This window comes from Vicugna pacos, chromosome 4, assembly GCF_048564905.1.
Source record: "Vicugna pacos chromosome 4, VicPac4, whole genome shotgun sequence".
NCBI lineage: Eukaryota > Metazoa > Chordata > Mammalia > Artiodactyla > Camelidae > Vicugna > Vicugna pacos.
The window spans coordinates 43,010,922-43,030,070 of record NC_132990.1 but is presented as its reverse complement, the minus strand read 5'-3'; the positions used below and the strand labels follow the sequence as shown (position 1 = coordinate 43,030,070).

At 36.1% G+C, this 19,149-nt stretch overlaps 1 protein-coding gene and 1 non-coding gene across 5 annotated transcripts in view; one reads left to right on the top strand and one right to left on the bottom strand.

The window, feature by feature from the left end:
- Nucleotides 1–2,296: 2,296 nt before the first annotated feature.
- VPS13A (vacuolar protein sorting 13 homolog A) overlaps nt 2,297–19,149 on the bottom strand; it is a 204,475-nt gene continuing 187,622 nt past the window's right edge. For 2 of the 4 annotated variants that reach the window (XR_012072042.1, XR_012072043.1), the window contains exons 71-72: nt 14,919–15,004; nt 12,424–12,442 (exon numbers count right to left, since the gene is read on the bottom strand). Coding sequence is in view for 1 of the 4 variants with exons in the window: in XM_006209350.4 (XP_006209412.2) it covers nt 8,040–8,090; nt 9,937–10,011; nt 12,319–12,442; nt 14,919–15,004 (336 nt within the window). In the remaining 3 variants the exon portion in view is untranslated. Of the gene's footprint in view, nt 8,091–9,936; nt 10,012–12,318; nt 12,443–14,918; nt 15,005–19,149 lie in introns of those variants that run through there. The other 2 variants (XM_006209350.4, XR_004189589.2) reach the window with 2 other exon arrangements.
- On the top strand, nt 5,770–5,842 carry TRNAP-AGG (transfer RNA proline (anticodon AGG)). Its single transcript has one exon. It is a non-coding gene; the product is annotated as a tRNA-Pro (tRNA).

The following is a 19,149-nucleotide window of genomic DNA, read 5'->3' as shown; positions in this document are numbered from 1 at the left end:
GCACAGTGGGACAAAGAGAATGCTGCTTGTCACTCTGTGTTTCGAATCCCTATCCTACTGAGCCAGTTGCCAGACACAAGCACCTTCCAGCTGGGGATGACCAGAGATGGCATTCTCACTAGTCAGAAAGCCAAACTCTCAAGACAAAGAACAAAATGAAAGACAAACCTTTCTCTTGGCCTATGGTTCTTCTCATGACAAATGCCACAAAAGAGACATCGTAAGACAATGAATGACCACCTCTGGAAAGGAATGGGATCAATAGAGAACAAGAGCACTTACAACAAAACCTTTACCACAGTCTTTATACCCAAGGAACTGATTCACACAAATATTTTCTTCTGTTAATCTAAATTTGGAAAGGAAGGAAATTTCCCCTTCCTCTCTCAACTGGGCCCTACAGACAGAGATCTGAGACAGCTGACTTTGGTAAGAATTCTTACCCTTTGCCAGCTTCTGCCAGTCTTCCAGGTTCCCGTCCCTAGGCTCCAGGACAAGTATGGTATTTCAGCAGGTTCCAAACTGTCACAAAGGAAAAAATCCATTCTAGGATCTTGGTCCCTGTAATAAAAGACAGAGTAACAAGAGAAAAAACAAAGTTTAATAGCATGTATATCTCCTGTATACACGAGACCCAGGAAAACTGAGTAACTCCCCCAAACAGCTTAAATACCTCCTCAGCTAAAGACATAAGAAAGATGGGGGCAGGAGGGAAGGCCAGTGATGGGGGCTACCAGGAAAAGCAGAGTAAACGGCGTAAGGTTGTTATGCAGATTTAAGGTGGGCATCTTCTCCATTGATAAGAGTTTATGATTGAATCATCCTTCTCTTCCTGGTACAGATTAGGAAACACATTTATAAATAAAATCTTCTCTTATAAATGTAAATTTCCCCTACAAATGAGTAACTTCTACTAGATTTTCAGAGCGTTTCTGGTGTGTGTTTCTTAAAAATAATCCGTACAAAATAATCTTTATGCCAAACAGGCATATTTTGGAGTGGTATGTTCTGCTCCCCTTCATCGTCCTTTCTGAGGGAAGTCTGTGTTATTCCTCACTACACTGAGGTTCCCTGAGGAGCTGGTGCAGTAAAGCAGAAGCAGAATCACCTGGGAAGCAGAGTGCTTCAAACTAAAGGCCCAAGATGGTTTTGTTTCTGCTATTTGAAGATGTGTAGACACATATATACACATAAGCACATCACTCAGACTTAAGATGTGTTTTCTTGCCAGTCCACAGAATGTACACAGATTACTTACATATGGCCATCAGCATTCCTGCAACTGTAGTAAGCCTTTATCAGCCACTTAGGATCGTCAGCTTCTCATTCTGTTGGAACACTGCCAAATGTGAAGCTATTTAGAAAAAGAACATCTATGCTGGAAATGACAGGAATTACGCTCATAATAAGATCGTGATTCTACCATAGCAACATTAAATTTCAAAAGCTAACGTTCACTCAAAAAATGAATGCAAAAGAAACAGTTCTTGTGGAACTTCACAAACTGATGTTAAATTTTACCTGGAACAGTAAATGTTCAGCAATAGCCAAGACAATTTTGTACAAAAGGACAAAGAATGGAGAAGTAGCTCTCAAGGTCATCTAGAAACAGAACAAATAAAAAAGCAAAACAACCCAGAGAGTAAGGGTAGGGGGTGGGCACCGTGCTGTAAAGATCACGAACAGCTTCTGTGATCATCCGATGAACAAGTGAACAGGGCTCAAGACAGCCAGTAACCAGGGAATTAAACACTGAGAAATTTCGTTTCTTCACTTGCTAGCATTGAGTTATTGTTATTTTTACCTTTGGCTGACAAAGCAGATAAGAAAACGATGGCTTTCAATCACTTCTAATTGCAGAGTGCTGTTGGAGAAAATCATTAACAAAAGGTAGTAATATATTATTTTCTTAAGTCATAGAAAGGCTGAATGCTCTGTATTAGAGCTGAATTACTTATCTCCGCCGATAATAACGCTGCAGTAGAAGATTCTCTTCTAGCGCTTCTTTCAAAATATACTCATTACTTACCTTGGGAATGAGCCACTCGAAGTCTTCTGAGGCTGAGAGGCACAGTCTCGGTGCTCAAGAATTTACCAGGTATTACCACTCAAGCTCTCGGTCAGCGCTGATCATGCTGTGCTTGACTGCTGGCAGCTCTGACTGCAAAATCAGAACCTTGGCAATGTTGGTTATCCACATTTATTCAGGCCTCAAGAGGGCAGAGTTGACATAGGCAACAGAAGGCTTATGGGCAACGTTTCTAGTTCTATCCAATAAGTAAAAACACAGGCAGGCTAAAGATCAGAAATCTTTATTTGACTCAGTTTATTTGAAAAAGTTACACATAGTTAAGCTGCGCAGTCATCTGACCAAGCAATCCAATTCTACCAATAGTAAGAAATTCTTATTTGGAAAAAAAGTCATTGGTAAGCATAGCCAACCAATTTTCAGGGGAGAAAAAGACTAAGGTTAATTTCAAGAGGAAGAACCTCACTATGTAAATGCTTGTGTTTATAAATTATCTTATCAGAATCCATAAAACCAAGTCAGAGACTGTATAACAGGAGACTGGGTCAGGAGCCCACGTAAGTATAAGGAACACAAAAATGAAGGACATAATGCAGTGATGCAGAAATAGACATTTAAAAAAATATCACCATCAACAACCATATTTTTACTAAAGAATAAGCATTCCAAAGAAGTACAGAATTTTTAGTCAATACAAACATTAGTAAGGAAAATATTTTTAAAGTGCACATTCCCTGAAACATTCATTTTTATATGTAATACACATAATCACACACAGAGATGATCATTTAAAAAAGTCTACAACAATCTGATCTTGTAACAAGCCCCAGATCCAATCTAATGGTCTGAGTGGGTATAAAATCACTTGACATCGAGAACATTTCAACGTAGTCTACATTTTTACTTGCATGTTTTTCAGCTCCCAAACTGGGAACTTTTGGGTAGCCAATGGAATGCTGGTGGTATGGTGGCCTAAGAAGAAATGCTGGGGGTTTTCAAACATGATCTATTTTAAGCACACTTGGGGTCATTAGACTTATTATTATATTACTCTCACAGGGTTGCTTGTTACAAGGTATCATTATTAAGGTATCAGAGCAATACCAAATGAATGTGAATGGTGCTCAGTGACATGGATTTTCAGGTTGACAGATATCTATATCTGTAGGTGCTCTATATAGTGCATCTATATAGTAGGTGCTCAACTATAACACAGACGAATTTATATTTGTATAAATAAAAACTTTAAAGATACACTCATATCAACCTATAAAATCTGAAGTTACGTATCTTACATAGCTCATTGCGTAACCAAAATTATCAATTTTTTGGAAAATACCATAATGCTTTTAAAAAAGAACTGACCTGTAATTCTAAAGTAAAACTTTAAAAAATATGACATGGAACAATTTATTTTACAAAAGAAATAAAGCAAAAACGGGTTCAATTAAAGAAACATGAAAGAGGTCTATACAGAGTAGGATCCAGCGTCTTCTCAATCCTTGTGCTGGCCCTTTAGGATAGCCCCGTAGCAAGTTCTACTCTACACCAATTGTGGCAGAAAGCAAAGAAGTATAAGAAAAAGTCTGCCCTGATAGCTGTAAGGGCAATGATTAAAAATACAAATTAAAAGAATCCTAAAATTTTTTACCAATCAATGCTGTCTTGATCAGGTATAACATTAGCAGTAAGGTATAATCTCAAAAGTATATTTCAAAGAATTGGGTAGGAGAGTAGATGGTCCTTGTTTAGAGTATGCAAAGGAGCTATCAGTGAAACTGGACAGCACCAAGGAAAACCAGACTGAATACGTTTTGCATTGAATCTTGCAGAAAGAATGCAGGCTACCTGTATTTTCTACCTGAATCTTACAGAAATTAGGAAATCAAATTATTTTCAGCTAAACAGCATTGGCATTTGTTTAGCACCTTCCAAAGAATGAGTATTTTGGCCCTAAAAAATTGTGTGTAAGCTCCCCATTTTTAAGGGCCTCTGGCCACCTGTAAGGTGAATCAGACAGAAGGTAGATGAACAATGCAATTTACTTAAAAGGAGAACTTCGGTTCCCAATCTTAGTAAAATGCTTAGAGGGAGAGAGTTGAAATACATTCAGTTAAATGATATCCTATGGTCTTCTGGGGGTGCTGTCTGTGGAGATAACATTTTCTGTGTTTTATTCTAGACCACTGCTATCTAGTGGGGCAAATATACAGGCATGTAAGTGTATCTGATACACACTAGGAAAGGAAAACATTTCCAAAACAAGAGCTATTCTATCTTTTCACTCAAAAGAAAAAGTGCTCACAGTCTAAAGGCTCCCTGAGCTGTGGATTTGCTGCTCCTTTCTAAGTTAAGGTAAGGCTTAACACCATCCAGACTGTTCCAACAATCACTGGCTGGTACATGCCTTCTCCAACACTGGCTTTCAAAGTATCCCTCGCTCCCCACTAAACTACAATTCACAATAAGAAGTAACATTTTATATTGTGACCCAGTATACACAGTATATAGAGTATTTAACAAACAATATTTCAAACAACCAATATTCAACCTTGTTACATGCAATGCTTTCTTGTTTCCTATTCCATTTTAAAAATATGCTGGTCTTGAACCGATGTCATGGCCCTCTAACGGGTTAAAACCTACAGTTTGAAAACAACGTCCTTGAGGATTCTGGCTGATCTTGAGAAAAGGTAAAAAGCAATGGCCCTGGGATGCCAAACAGATTTCTCTGACTTGTGATGGCGGAGGCATGAAAACACCCATTTCCAAACAGCTACTTCCACCTTCAGTGTATTTGGCACACACTTTCGGTTGCTACAGGCAAACTAACTCTGTACCTTGTCCCAATCTTTTTAATACAGGGGCCTTAGCTTGGCCTGAAGTATCAATTAAAACTGGTAACTGATGACTAAGATTCAGAAAATTCAGCACTGAGCAGAGTGTTTATTCGTTACCAGACAAGAATAGGATACTACTTTGCAGGATATTTCTGAGAGATGAGCTCGGTGCATATATATTCACTGGGGTAATATTACTGCTACTACCATTGGAAAAAAATGAGAGAGATAATTATGATAGAAATGATACTATAAGTTTTAAGAAAATTTTCTTATTTGAAGGCCACAGGACAGTTCTGAAACAGACTAGAATTATGGAGAAGACTGGGCCAGGGAAGGACTAGGAATGATTACAACTAGTAATGATTATTCAGGGACCAGAAAAAAACTCAGCTGTACTCAAATAAGCCTGGGGAAAATCCCAAGGTCTTGCTAACACTAGGGAAGAGGCAGCCAACATATATATATAGTAATAGGGAAGCCACTGGAGAAGTAAGTGCACATTCCCTTTGATTCGGAGAGTATTTTGTAAGTGTGAAGAAATCACAAACTTCATTTTGTATAAGAAGCCAAAGTTGCTACGTCTAGTGATCATAGTTTTCTGGAGGAGAGCTGGCAGGGAACAGACACTCTGCCTTCAGCATCACATCGTAATCACAGGTCAGGATGTATGCTGTGCTAGGATGAAGGGCACAGGGCTACAGCTAACACATAATGCAAAGAGATAAGGGACAGAATACTCAGGACGTGATCCCACAGAAACCACCAAACAATGAAGACAAGCTTAAAGTTCTCAAGCAGGGCGCCATTAAAAGTACTTAAATATTAATTCCAGCTAGATTATTTTTAAATATCTTAAGATTATGGACTCTGTAATATTCAAGAAAAAAAGACTAGGGAGAGGGTATAGCTCAAGTGGTAGAGTGCATGCTTAGGAAGCACAAGGTCCTGGGTTCAATCCCCAGTACCTTCTCTAAAACTAAATAAGTAAATAAAAGCTAATTACCCCCCCAAAAAGATTAAAAGAAAAGAAAAAAAGACTACAAAATCAAACACATAACTATAAATTATAAAATGTCATACTTAAAAGACTGACTCATTATCTAGTAACCTGATGTTCTTTAAAATGAAGAAAATCCTCTAAGATAACTGACAAACTCCTGCTCTTGAAATTGTGGGTCTTTCTACTCTAGAAACAGGAATTGATGGGAGGTGTTAGTGGGGAGATGACTGGTAGAGAACGGATAAGGGAAGGTATTTCTAGGTTCTTACTGGTAAGGGAACAGGAGGACAGGCACAGTGGCTCTGCCTGGGTACTAGGTACAAGACCCACTCCTGCAGGGCTCAGAGGACGCCAAAAGAATTTCTATCTTCACACTCAGGCTCTTCCCTTTTACTGTGGGATACCCAAAGAGTTATGGCTCTGTATTTTTTTTTTTTTTTGAGAAAAAAAGTCATAAAACTGGGGTAGGCAATGAGGTACTTGGCTAATGGCAATGACTAGAACTCTAGGAAGGCAACATTTCAGATGAGGATAATCTGATTACAGTTTTCTGACAACCTCTACTCTTAGGTTTAATTCTAATGTATGCAAAATTAGACGAGCTCGGCCACAGAGAAAATGTGTATACTACTCTGAACAAAGGTCATCATGGTGGCATGCACTATCATGAGACTTCAAATTTGTCACCTCCTGATTAAATTTAGATTCAGCAAAGAAAAAAACATTCTGAAAGAAACTTATTAATAAACAATGTGTTTTTATAATTAGAGGAAAATCTATACTATTTAGTGGCAAGATTTGGTCAGGAAGAAATGCAATTACAGACTGGCATGCTGTTTATTTTAGCTTTTAAAACAAAGCAAGGGTTTGAGGACTCTCAGGAGAATTTCACAACCATTAACTTACACAGAGTCATCAATTCTAAAAACAGTTTATAGTAATTTGGTAGCACGTACAACATGCATCAAATACTCTATTATTCAATAACTAAATACGACACTGCATCATTTTCTTCATGGTTCACAATCATGTAGTCATTCCCCTTCACTTGAAAAAGTCCATTAATATCAAGGTACAACGATCTTGGACAAAAACCAAGGAAAAAAACCCTCATGACCTTATTTTCACTAATGTGTAGCCCACGATTTTTGTTCTGATGAGCTATACATTTAAGACAGATATAATGATAATATCTAATTACAGATAAAGCAAACCAGAAGTTCTCAATCTATTGCCAACAGGACAGGTTATGGGTTAGACTTTAGGGTACATTCATTTACCCCACGTGCGTATAGAGAGGGGCTGTCTGTTCTGAAGCATAGCGCGAATTAAGATGGCGGGAATTGCTTATTTCATACCACCAGTGAAGAGGAAGTTGGTATTGTTAAGGCTTCAGGAATTTTCCTTTAAGGTCAGCAATCTATTAAAAACACGACTGTAAACCAAGTGGATCTCATGAAGTTGGCTTGAAGTAGTATTTCTAAGGCTTTAAAGTTCTGAGAGGGACTTTCCCTTCTTGGGTATGACATTCATTCCTTCAAGCCTTAAGATGAGGCTTGAAGAGGTATTAGTGAATCTCTATTATATAAAATGAAGAAAGATTATTTTTTATAGTCATGCTATGTACTTCAAATATAATTCAAACCTATCTTTTATTTAAAAAAATAAGGAAAATAATACCAAAATATTTATCTATAAAAGGAACTTCTATGTTTCCAAAGAAACCACCACCAAAGTTACCTTGATACCACTGAGGCAATGTTTGATCATTTACCTATCACTCAGAGAGTTTGAAGTAAGCATGATAGAAGTTTAAAATGTGAACTAAGAACATTAAATTTAGCTCCATTAAATTTAGGCTAAATATGGGTAATTTCTCCACCACTGCAGAGAATCACCTGGAGCCAATATTTGAGATTCATAAAAGAAATGTTTCTTTTAAAAGTAATTAGAATTTTAACCAGATGCATGATTCAAATTAGAAAACCAAATGAATTCCCAAAGAGCTGAAATAGTTTAATCACATAGCTGTTTTACCTGATTCTAACTGATTTTTTAAAAAGTACTTGAAATTACTTCTGTTCTATACTTCCCGAACAGGTTTTGGAAGGTATAAGGTAGAAACTGTAATTATTTATTGCTGTGTATCTTCAGGCAGTGGTCTCCGTCAGAGGCTCGGGGAAGGTTCCCTTGCTTCTTCTAGCTTTCTGAGGATCCACTGTCATGGGGAAATAAAGCAACATTTACTTAACTTCAGTAAACTTGCAATGAAGCTCAAAATGTAATGAATGAAAATCTAGAAGTTGTCTTTCCAGTTTAGTTAGGAGTATACTCATATCGCCAAAAATTAAATTCACTCTGCAGAAGAGGTCATTCACTCACTCAAATGGTCTAGACATCTCAGGGACAATGGCACTGCATTTAATAGTAGGGATAATGTTTTTCTAAGATCTCTGGACCTAGGTGTTCATCTTCAGAATAAGAAAAGCAAAATAAACCATCCTGAGAGAGAAGGGTAATTTGACAGCTGGATTGAATAACCCTGGCATAGTGTGGAAAGTATCCACGCAGAATTCCTTCCGACCTATGCCACTCCTTTATCACAAACCTTCATGATTCCATATATAGCGTTCTACTGATTGAGTAGGAATAATTACATACAATCTACCGTGGGTAGTAGCATAGCAACATTCTTGAACATTTTAGGTGCTTTCCTGATATATTTTTCTATTTTGAAAGAATAAAACGCAAATGAAATGCAAACCTTTCTGCCAATAACGTCTATTATCATTAGGCCTGTATGACAGATAGAAGCCACGGAGGAGACACTGGGCTTATCCCATTATGAAAGGCTTATGCAGAGCTATCTGTGCTCTTTGCCTAAAGAAGAACCTAGTGGGGACAGCTTTAAGATTAGAGAAAGAGAACTGGGCTCACTAACCTTTTCTGAATGTTTTTGGCAGAGCAGGAGGATTCAAAATAAACCTTCTAGGATAAAGTAACATGGTGACAGAGATTAAATGGAAAACTTGCTACCGAGAAACTGAACTAGGTGGTGACGTCCTTCAGCAACACGAAGACGACAGCCGGAAAGTCGCGCTATTATCATGCGCCACTGTCTCCTTGTTCCAGGAAACATGCGTATCGAGGCTCTAGTCACTTTGTTCCTCTTTCTTTGTAACTTGTCCCCCTTTCAGTTTTCTACTGTTAGTATGTGAGTGTTACCTTGTATCACAATGTCTAGGTACAAAATTACACAGCACATGCTAAATGGTTCAAGGTGTATGTGCTTGGGTGGGAGAGGTTCCTGGTCTGAAATCCAAAAGTGAGAAGTGAACTGGTAGTCACATCCAGCCAGGACAAACAGAGAGGTTCAGTAAAGAAGCCATGTGTTCTTATTATAAGTTTCACAACATAGTGAGTACGATTCAGTGTCAGGAACAGCGTCTTAGTTGTGACCACTGAAGGAGATAATGAACTCAGTCTTCCTTTTCTTGACAGTGCACATTGTTATAACTGCAGTAATCCCTGGAGTATGTATAATGCATTTCAGTTCACATCATTCACATTTTGAGGAAACCAAGGTTAACGGACTTCCCCTAAGTCCTACAGTCAAGAAGGATCTGAATCAGTACTTATATCCAAATTTTCTGACTATGGGCTTGGCTCTTTTTTCCCTTGCGCCAGGCTACAGTAATTTTTAAAAAATCATTATAGCTATACAGTAGAGAAATCAACAATGTGAGGTTATTATACTTTTGTTACTGGAGCTGGTAGATTAGCATTAGAGTGAAATTATTTCTTTTGTTTGTTGTCTTTTTTTTTGGCAAAGTATTATAGGATTTAAAATAAGAGCAATTTGATTTCAAAAACAAGTAGGTTTGTTGAATTCAATCTAATGAACAATAGTTCTGGAGAAATAGTATCTACTTATGCATACTAAAACTGTCAAAACACAAAAATAAAAACAAACACAACTTATTTGCCTTAAAGAATAGTCCAACACACATGGCTTTAAAATGAGAAGCTGCTATCTGTTTAAATAAAAGATTCATTATATTTACCCTAGCATCCTCTGGGGTCTTGAAGTTAATTATTTTTCCAAACTCTTTGGCATGGAATACAGACTTCACTCGTTCCTATGAATAGAATAAACAGCTTCATTAAAATGGAACTATAGTTGTAGAAATATAATAAAGAAATGCCATAAAAAAAAAGGCAAGAACGAGGAGTCAAGAAGAATCAAACACAAATGGAAAAAAATGACTAAATTCTACCCCATCCGTTATCACTAAATCTAAGTCAGAAAGTTTTAACTGAGATTTCAATTGCTAAAGCCACAAGGGGTTGATGCAGAGGATGGGAAGGAGATAAACTCTGGAAGCAGTGCCACTGTTTTCCCTCTCCAGGTAATTTCTCACATAGTCCTTGATATCTGCCCATGGACTCATGATAAATTTGGTTAAGAAATAATACGCACATTTGTGTGTATATACATACATATCTGTGTTGTATAGGTATGTGCCTGTGTGTATGTATGTAACTTCTGACATTTTAAACCAGTCATGCAATACGAATGTAGCTTCAGAATCAAAGAAATCAGGGTGGGACATAGATCCTCTATGATGGTCCTCCAGTTTTTACACTCCTTTGGTACTCTGCGATGTGTTTGTGGGAGAACTCTCTGATGGCAGATGTTAAACATTAGAGGGCCAAACAGAATGGATTATCGAGGACGAGGATGTGATGACCTCTGTTAACCATGGGTGAGGACACAGGAAGCATGTTCTCCTTGTCTAACAATTTCTGTAAGTAATTCAATATCCATGCATATACAGAATCTGGAAGAAATCAGATTCTTTTATTAAAAAAAAGAAAGATTGCTGATAGCAGGTCTCAAGGGAAAGGTGGAAGAGGAAGAAATCAAGGAGATAAGTTTATCCTTGGAGATGAAAAGCCAAGAAATGCAATATGGGCTGAAAACAGGCTAATAGTTACTATCCATCATTTCACATGTGGCCACAGGGCCTTCATTTTCTGAGTAAATCAGAAAAATTCTCAATGGGTAACTTGGTCTAAGATCCTCAAGAACTAATATCCAATCTACTTAGGGGCTGCCCCCTGTCTCTGGAATGAGTAGTAAGATGGGATAAATGGTCTTCACTAGTTAAGCACGGGCCCAGGGACAGTTCTGTTTACAGGCTTGTCTGAGAAACTAATCTGTTTTTCTGCTTGCGTCCAATGCCCCTTCTTTCAGTAACAATTTCCTGAATCTCCTTTGGGCAACTATTTTTCACGCTTCTCACTCCAAAAACTTCAGATAGAGCTGACCCTTCCTTATTGGTAGCACCATTAGGATTCCATGACCCTCACCTGGCCAACTGGCCCCTGCCAGCTCCTGAGTAAAGTGATTGGTTCAAGAATAAGCAAGTGACCAAAGGTGACCCAGTAAGAAGCTTTCATTCTGCTGAGCTAGTATGATATGGAGCCGGAACTTCTGCTGGCCATACTGTCACCAAAGGATAGCCTACTTGGGAATGAAGTCAGCAATGAAGAAATTAAAACCTAGAGATGGGGGAAGCAAAGATGGAGGAGAGGGAGGGAGGGAGAACAAATGCTAATAATGTCATTTGAGGATAATTAAGCTACAAGATAATAGACTTGGATTTTTCAGTTTTATGAGTCAATTAAATCTCTCAAAATCAAACTAAAAAAGATAATAATGCACAAAACTAACCTGGGCTGAGTCATACATTTCTGATTAATATAGCCAGTGTCAAAGTGGCCTTCTGCATAGGTATCTGGTCAAATACTTTGAGGTCAAATACATTATCTTATATTTCTTTGTATCACCTATAGTACCTTGTGCAATCATTACAACCTACAACGGATATCGAGACTCTGCTGATTTACCAAATGACTGGCAATTTACTGTGTTGTGTATCAGTATCCAAATGTCAGGCACTGTGCTAACTGCTAGTAATCACAGTGAGAAATGGTCTCTACCTTCAAGAAGACTGTAACTGAATTAGGAAGGTAACATCCATAAAAAGAGAAAGAACTATCAACAGTCGGCTGTTTCCAAGTATCTTTTAGCGAGACTTCCGGGGAAAAATATTTTAGGCAACTGCTAGGGATTCTTAGTTGCACCAATACCTCACTTTCGTGCCTTGGCTAGACGGCAGGGGGGAGGGCGCAGCTCTGTCACTGAGCATAAAATGAGGGCCCAGGGATGTAGTTGTCAATTTTTAGAGCACATGAAGTAGCACTTTTTTTTTCTTGGCCTAGCTTTCTTTTCTTTAAGCCTGAGTAAGACAACAGGTGTAAAGGAAATCCACACAAAGAAAAAGCAACATCTACAAAAGAGGTAGAAACACTGCAAAAGTAAAGACTATTTCAATTCCTTATTTTCTGTTCCAAGTTTAAAAAAAAACTATTCAAAATACCTTTGCTTCAATGCGTAATCTTCTCCCATGAATAATGAATGGTTCTTTGGTAAACTCATCAAAAGTATACTGCCACTCACAAGTAAGCTGTCCAAACGTTCCTTTTGTTACAAACAACACGCCACTCAAAAAAAAAAAGGAAAAAAGAACCCACTTTAAAAACTGAAGCACTCATGTCTGATAATATAGTAATAGCAGGATACACATTCTTTGCAAGTGCACACGGAACATTAACCAAGAGAGACTACATTCTCGGTCATAAAAAATGTTAATGAAGTCAAAAGACCTAAAATACAAACTATATCCTCAGATCATAATGAAACTAGAAAACAAGTAACTGAAAAATAATAAGAATATTTCCAAATGCTTACTTAAAATCATGCTTCTAAAAAAAAGTTCATGGGTCAAAGACTCTCATGGGAAATTAGAAAATATTTTGAACTGAATTAAAATGAAAATATAACTAAAGAAATTTGTAGCAATGCTTAGTGGGAAATGTATAACACAACATATTTATATTAGAAACAAAGTACTTATATAGTGAAATATGGAAGGAACTTTTTAAGAAACAAAAAAAGTACAGAACCAATTATCGAGCAATATTTTGGAGAACTTTCATATAATTAATGCTTTAGAAAAAATGCTTTTATTAATAAGACTCCATGTAATATACTTACCGACCTATATTAGATAGAAGCTTTTAAAATTAAAATCTTGTTTTCCCCCCATTTTGAGGAAAAATCAAGAAATGTAAATTCATGCTATCTATAATAATTCTATTTAATCCCTCCTTCAAAAGCCTTTCTTCCCCAATTCTTCTTTCTGGTGGAAACATCAATTATAGGTACAATCAAGGGCTTCTTTAAGTGTCATATATTTTAAGTTAAGGGACTGAATTAAAGAAACAGCTGGCACACGGGTAGAATGGAAAAGGAGAAAGCTAATCAAGATTTCTCTCTCATCTCAGTTTTCTGTCTCTGATCCCCTTTCACCAATCCCGGATTACAGAGCTGTTGGAACAAACCTACTAGTCCTCCAATGTATCTTCAACCATGTGAAAAATCAAAGGTAGGCTAATCTGATAGCAGGCAACATGTACTCCCTCTCCTGATTCAAAGATGTTTTTTATCTTCAAACACAAAATTCAGAGAGAAAGAAAATTCTGAGTATAAACATCACCTTTCAATCAACTACAACTAGCTCACTACACTTACTCTGTCAAGGTTTATGTGGCCTCATTTAAAAAGAGAGTCATCTCTAAAATGCTGCAGTATTTGGAAATAATTAACTTTGCAACCGACTCTTGTTTAACTCTCGATGAGTCACTCTTCCTTTAGTCAATACAAAGAAGGGTTAATAAAAACATGATTGAAAGTTGCTATGAACAAAAATGACTGTTGAAGCACTGTATGTAAGCTTAAGAGTTCAGAACAAACTTAGATGTACATTACAGTACTTACTTCTGAATGAACACTAGGCAGTCATTTACAAATTAAGAAAGATCTCCACATGCTGACATGGAATACTCTTTAGGACACAAATCTTAAGTAAAATATTATGGTATAGAAGGGTGTGTTTAATAGATTCCCACGTACATTAAAGTATGTATGTTTATGCTTATATAGGCAGCTGTGTGCTTTTATAGGCAGAGTGTTTCAAGAAGGATACAAAAGAAACAGAGGTAGTTGCCTCTCTGGTGAGGGGAAAAGAGGGACTGAGATAGAATGAATACTGGCTTTCACATTTATACCTTCTAAAACTGTGTGAGTTTTCTTACTTTCTGTTACTTTTGAAACAAGAAAATTAAGATAGTGCTATAAACTTTAAGCTCAGAAATTATTAGGATTAAAAACATTAAAAATGATTGCTAAATTCAATAGTCAATCTGAAACAAGACACTTGTGTAAGTTCACCTTTTTGGCAGTGAACGAAACCACACAAGTTAATCAAGCACTCCTTTCTATTTAGCCATAACTTCTCCCTCAGCCACATTTTCACTCTCCACTCTCCAGAAACTTACCCAAATATGGCACTTGCTTACTCTTCTCTCCAGTTTCATTATAGTAACTCCAGCAAACACTTGCCCCTCCAAGGCTATGCCACTGTGTATTTTTGCATATATCCCTACCCTTCTACTGTCTACAGGTTTATTTGGAGGTTTACCTGTAGCTGGGAGTATCCACATAAAAACTGACCTGCCTCCAATGGAATACCTACTTATGTGAATGCATCTCTATGTATTCTAATGGTTAGATACCACCAGAAATCTATTGACTTCTGAAGTAACCTGAAATTACGTATTTTTCGAGAAGGGGAAGGACTGGTACTGCCTACCCTTGAGAGGATAGTTTTGTGGGAATGTCTGTATCCATTTAATTGGCTGAAACAAATACTAAAATATTTAAAATTACGTTTGTGCATGGTATGCACGCATCTGTATGTATGCTCAGTTCAGGGATGAGGCTTGTAGAGAAACAGAACCACAGTCAGCTGGAATGAGTGCGACCGTGTGGGACAACAGGTGAGGAACAACTGCTTTGCTTCACGCATGGCTGTCAATTAACCCCTTATCAAATTATATGAGGGAGAGAAAAAGTTACCTTTTGGTTATCATTAACATATCTGTTTTATTAATCATGACATGGGTAAAATATTTGTATTTTGCAAATCTTCCATTTTCCATGACCTAAAAAAAAGATGAGAGTGAGAAAATCATTAATATCATGTTCAAATTCAAGTAATGCCTTACTGATCCTCTAAAAACCTTTGTCAAGGGGGCAAATCATTAGCACACTTAAACCAAAATACGTTGTTAGAAAGTTGAATATTCACAAGATCACTGCTTCTTCCTTTTTAAAAGCACCTTTTTATGCTGCTTTATTTACGATAACTCAGTTGCAGCTATACTATTCTTTAATGCTAAATTTTTAGAAGACATTGTTACCTTACAAAGTTTAATTTGAACCTACTGAAGTTACTATGAAATGATCACATTCATTTTGTCTTGGAAAACAGATTAGTATTTGATCACATCTGTACAAAAACACATGTAAACACTAACACATATTTAAACATATGCATCACATAAATTACTACTAGCCCCCAATTGCTTCTTCCTTGAAATTTTCCTATCTGCCTTACAAACATGTTTTTCTTTGCAAATCTCACAACTCATTCAAAATTAAGCAGCAGAATGTTTCTGAACTTCAGGAAACCCCAGGACTTAATTAGCCTATGCAACAGCCTATGTATCTTTAAGACTGCTGAAGCACTGTTTACCCATTACGTCGTCAATGATTCTTTGTCCCAGAAAACATAAAGTAACTACATAAACAAAATAGACTTATCGTTTAAAAATTTGTTCTCAGTAATATTTACTCTGAGGATGGAGTTACTCTGGCTAGTAACTGTGGTTATTTAAAATACATAGCAGGCTAGACTATTATTTTTTAAAGGCAAGCAATGTAATAATTGTAACTAAGATTCCTCAAGAATTTAGCCAAAATGTTAGATCTCTTGAAGAAATTCTAAAAGGGGATATAAAGATCCCAGAAAATTGTGTCCCATGAGGCTGTATCAAAAAAATTTAAATTATTAATTTAGAAGAACGCTAACAAGTGACTTCAATAATAAGGTTGGTTTAGAAGGCTGACAGAATAGACTTTCATGGGAGATAAAAGTTAAAAAAAGTAACAGCAGAATAAAACATACAAATAAACTGCATGAAAGAATTTTCTAACTTCAAAGATCGTAATATTGAGGAAGCAGTGTCTTTACTATTTGCTGTAGTAGGGCAATTAAACCCAAATTCTTTGAATTACAAGTGACAAAGGGATATAACCACAGATTCAGAAGAAATTAATATAATTTATTAATTTATAAATTATGCAATTTGAAAGACTAGGTGAAATGGGTCATGTTTTAAGAAGATGTATATTATTAAGAGAAAATAGCATCAAATATTGGAGAAGAGTAGAAATTATTTGCAGCTGACAGAAGCTGGAAAACCCAAGTACACAAAACTCAGTAACTTTATTTTATGAACACAATAATCAATTTGAAAAATGGAAGGAAAAAGTCCTACTTACAAGGGTAATAAAAAAGATAAATATTTATACATAAGTTTAATAAGTAATGTGCAGAATCTGTATGATAAAAGCTGTAATGCTCTATTGAGGGGAATAACAGAAAATTTGAAAATGGAAACCCAAGTCTTATTCTTGGATATAAAATTTCATTATAATAAAAGATGTAATTCCCACATCCCATTTTTACAGATGTACACTCAATGTGATCCCAAGACGGTGTTTGTTAATTTGTTTGGGGGAGGGGGGAAGTGACGTGACAAAATTATACTAAAATTTATCTAGAAAAAAATTGATAATATCAAGTAACTTATGAAAGGAGAATGAGAACTACCCTAGCAGACATTAATACAATTTATAAAGTTGCAGTCATGAAGCAGTATGGTACTAGTGTCAGTTACATACAGACATACCAATAAAAAGAATACAGATTCCAGAAACTGACCTAAATGCGCACATTGGATTTTATAAAATCCTACACATCCAAATATAGGAACTTATAAAATCAGGACAGCACTTCAAATTACTAGGCAAAAAAACATGCATTATCAAAGAAATGGCATTTCAGGCAACTTGCTGGCTAAACCTTGAGCCCTACTTCTTTCTCTCTTTACATCAAATTAATTCCACATTGATCACTGATTTAAGTATACAAAATGAAAATAACAAAACAAAAATAACATTTTAATAATCTTAAAGTTAAGGCTTAAATATACAATACAAAGTCTATAAAACTTAAAGTAAAAAATAATTGGTTAAGTATTTGGAAATTAAACACCAATGAACAGCAAAACAGTAAGCAACAGAAATAAAGTGAAATAAAACAAAAATCAAAAAAGAAATTGGGAAAACATCTGTCAATACAGTGATTCAGAACTAATTTCATAACAGAATTCTAGAAATATCAATAAGTGAATAGAAGGAAAATGAGTAAGTCTGTAGGAAATTGTTTACAGGATATGAACAGGTAGTTCAGCAAAACACAAACAAAATCTGACAATAAACATAGGAGATAATTTTCAACTTAATTCAGAATCAAGAAAATCCAAGTCAATATATCTGTTGAGTCAGCCATTCCACTGCTACAATGTAGCTTATGCAAAGGTATGCCAAAATATACATACAGGAATCTTCATGGTAATACTGTGTTAAATGCAAAAAATCTAAATGTTCAAAAATAGGGAACTGTTTAAATATAGTATAGACATTCAGTGGGACATTATGCAGCCATGAAAAAGAAAAAGGTAGATCTTTGTGTACTGATGCAGAAAGATGTGCAAGTATATTAAATAAAAAGAAATTAAATTACTGAGAATGAATGGCAGTAGGAACACATACATGTATACTTAGTTATATAAACATAAAAAATTCCCAGAAGTGTTGGTAGTAGCACACCAATCTATTCACAGCACTTATCTCCAGGCTTAGGAAGGATAACAGTGGGGGTGGAAGTGAAGCTTTTATTTTTAACTTTACATCCTTTTCAGTTTTTAATGTTGGGAAAGAAATTAGCTTGAAAGTACATTCTTTTGTTCTATATGACCAAGTTTTAAAATAAAAAATATAAATATTGATTTCCTCAAGATCCCACTACTATTATGAGTCAAAAGTCTATAAACCCCATTAACAGATCACAGTCTTCAAAAACCTTGAAAGCTAATAGTTTAATTCTAAGTAACTCACTTCTATGTTAATATCATGTTAAGTCTGGGTATTGCAATTGAGTTTGCCTTTCATCACTTTCCACTTTTCAGACCCAATCTAACCTGTACACTTAGGTAATTAAACCACTTTCAATAGTCACAAAACATCCCCTATAAACAAAAGCTAAAAAAGTAATTCATGCAATGCTTTCTGGAGTACATAAAAAATCTTAAAAGAAGCACTTGAAACGTGACTGGTCAAAACAGTCTGCTTTGAAACACATAATGAACTGTATTATTTCTTATTAGAATGAACTATTTGAATAAACATCAAAGATAACTCCATACACAGCAACATTTTGCTGGTGAATCTCCACCACAAACATGAGAATATGGAATAAGAGCAGCATTAATGACCAGAAGCTACAACTTTGGAACTAAATCCCACAGAAAGATGGGACAGAATGTGACAGCTTACCAGCCATCATCTTCCATCATGCTGTAAAGAATCTACAAATGTCATGCCTTTGGTCACAATTTCCTGCATAATTGACTTTATAAATTCGCTACACATGAAGCTTTGTACTTTTCAAAACATCATTTATATTAATTTTAAAAACTCTGGAATTTTAGACCTGAAGGAATTTTGTTGTTCATCCAAACAAATCTTTTCCTTGTATGCGTGAAGAAATTGAGGATCGTGTCCTAAGTGTCTTTCCCAACTAATATTCATAACAACCTTATGCAACTGGATTAATATTGTAGTGAAGTGACTTGCCTGAGGTCATATTATCAGCTGCAAAACTGGGCTCAGAAAAGTGGTTTCTTTACTTCTAATTCCGGTGCTTTTACTACACCATGATGGTGCCAGGCACATGTTTCCATGGGACCTCAAAAATATCTCCAATATCCCTGGTTGCTGGATATTGCTGAGGCAGGTTGCAAAAGCAGCTCAGGCAGGCTCAATTTTTTTTCGGTTAATTAAGGGTCCAAATAGTGTAATATTAATGTCCTATCCTCCTTCATCCCAAATAGATATTAGGTATGAATGTTTCTATTAAAATAATTTGTGATACTCTTTAAAATAAATGAAGAACTAGCAA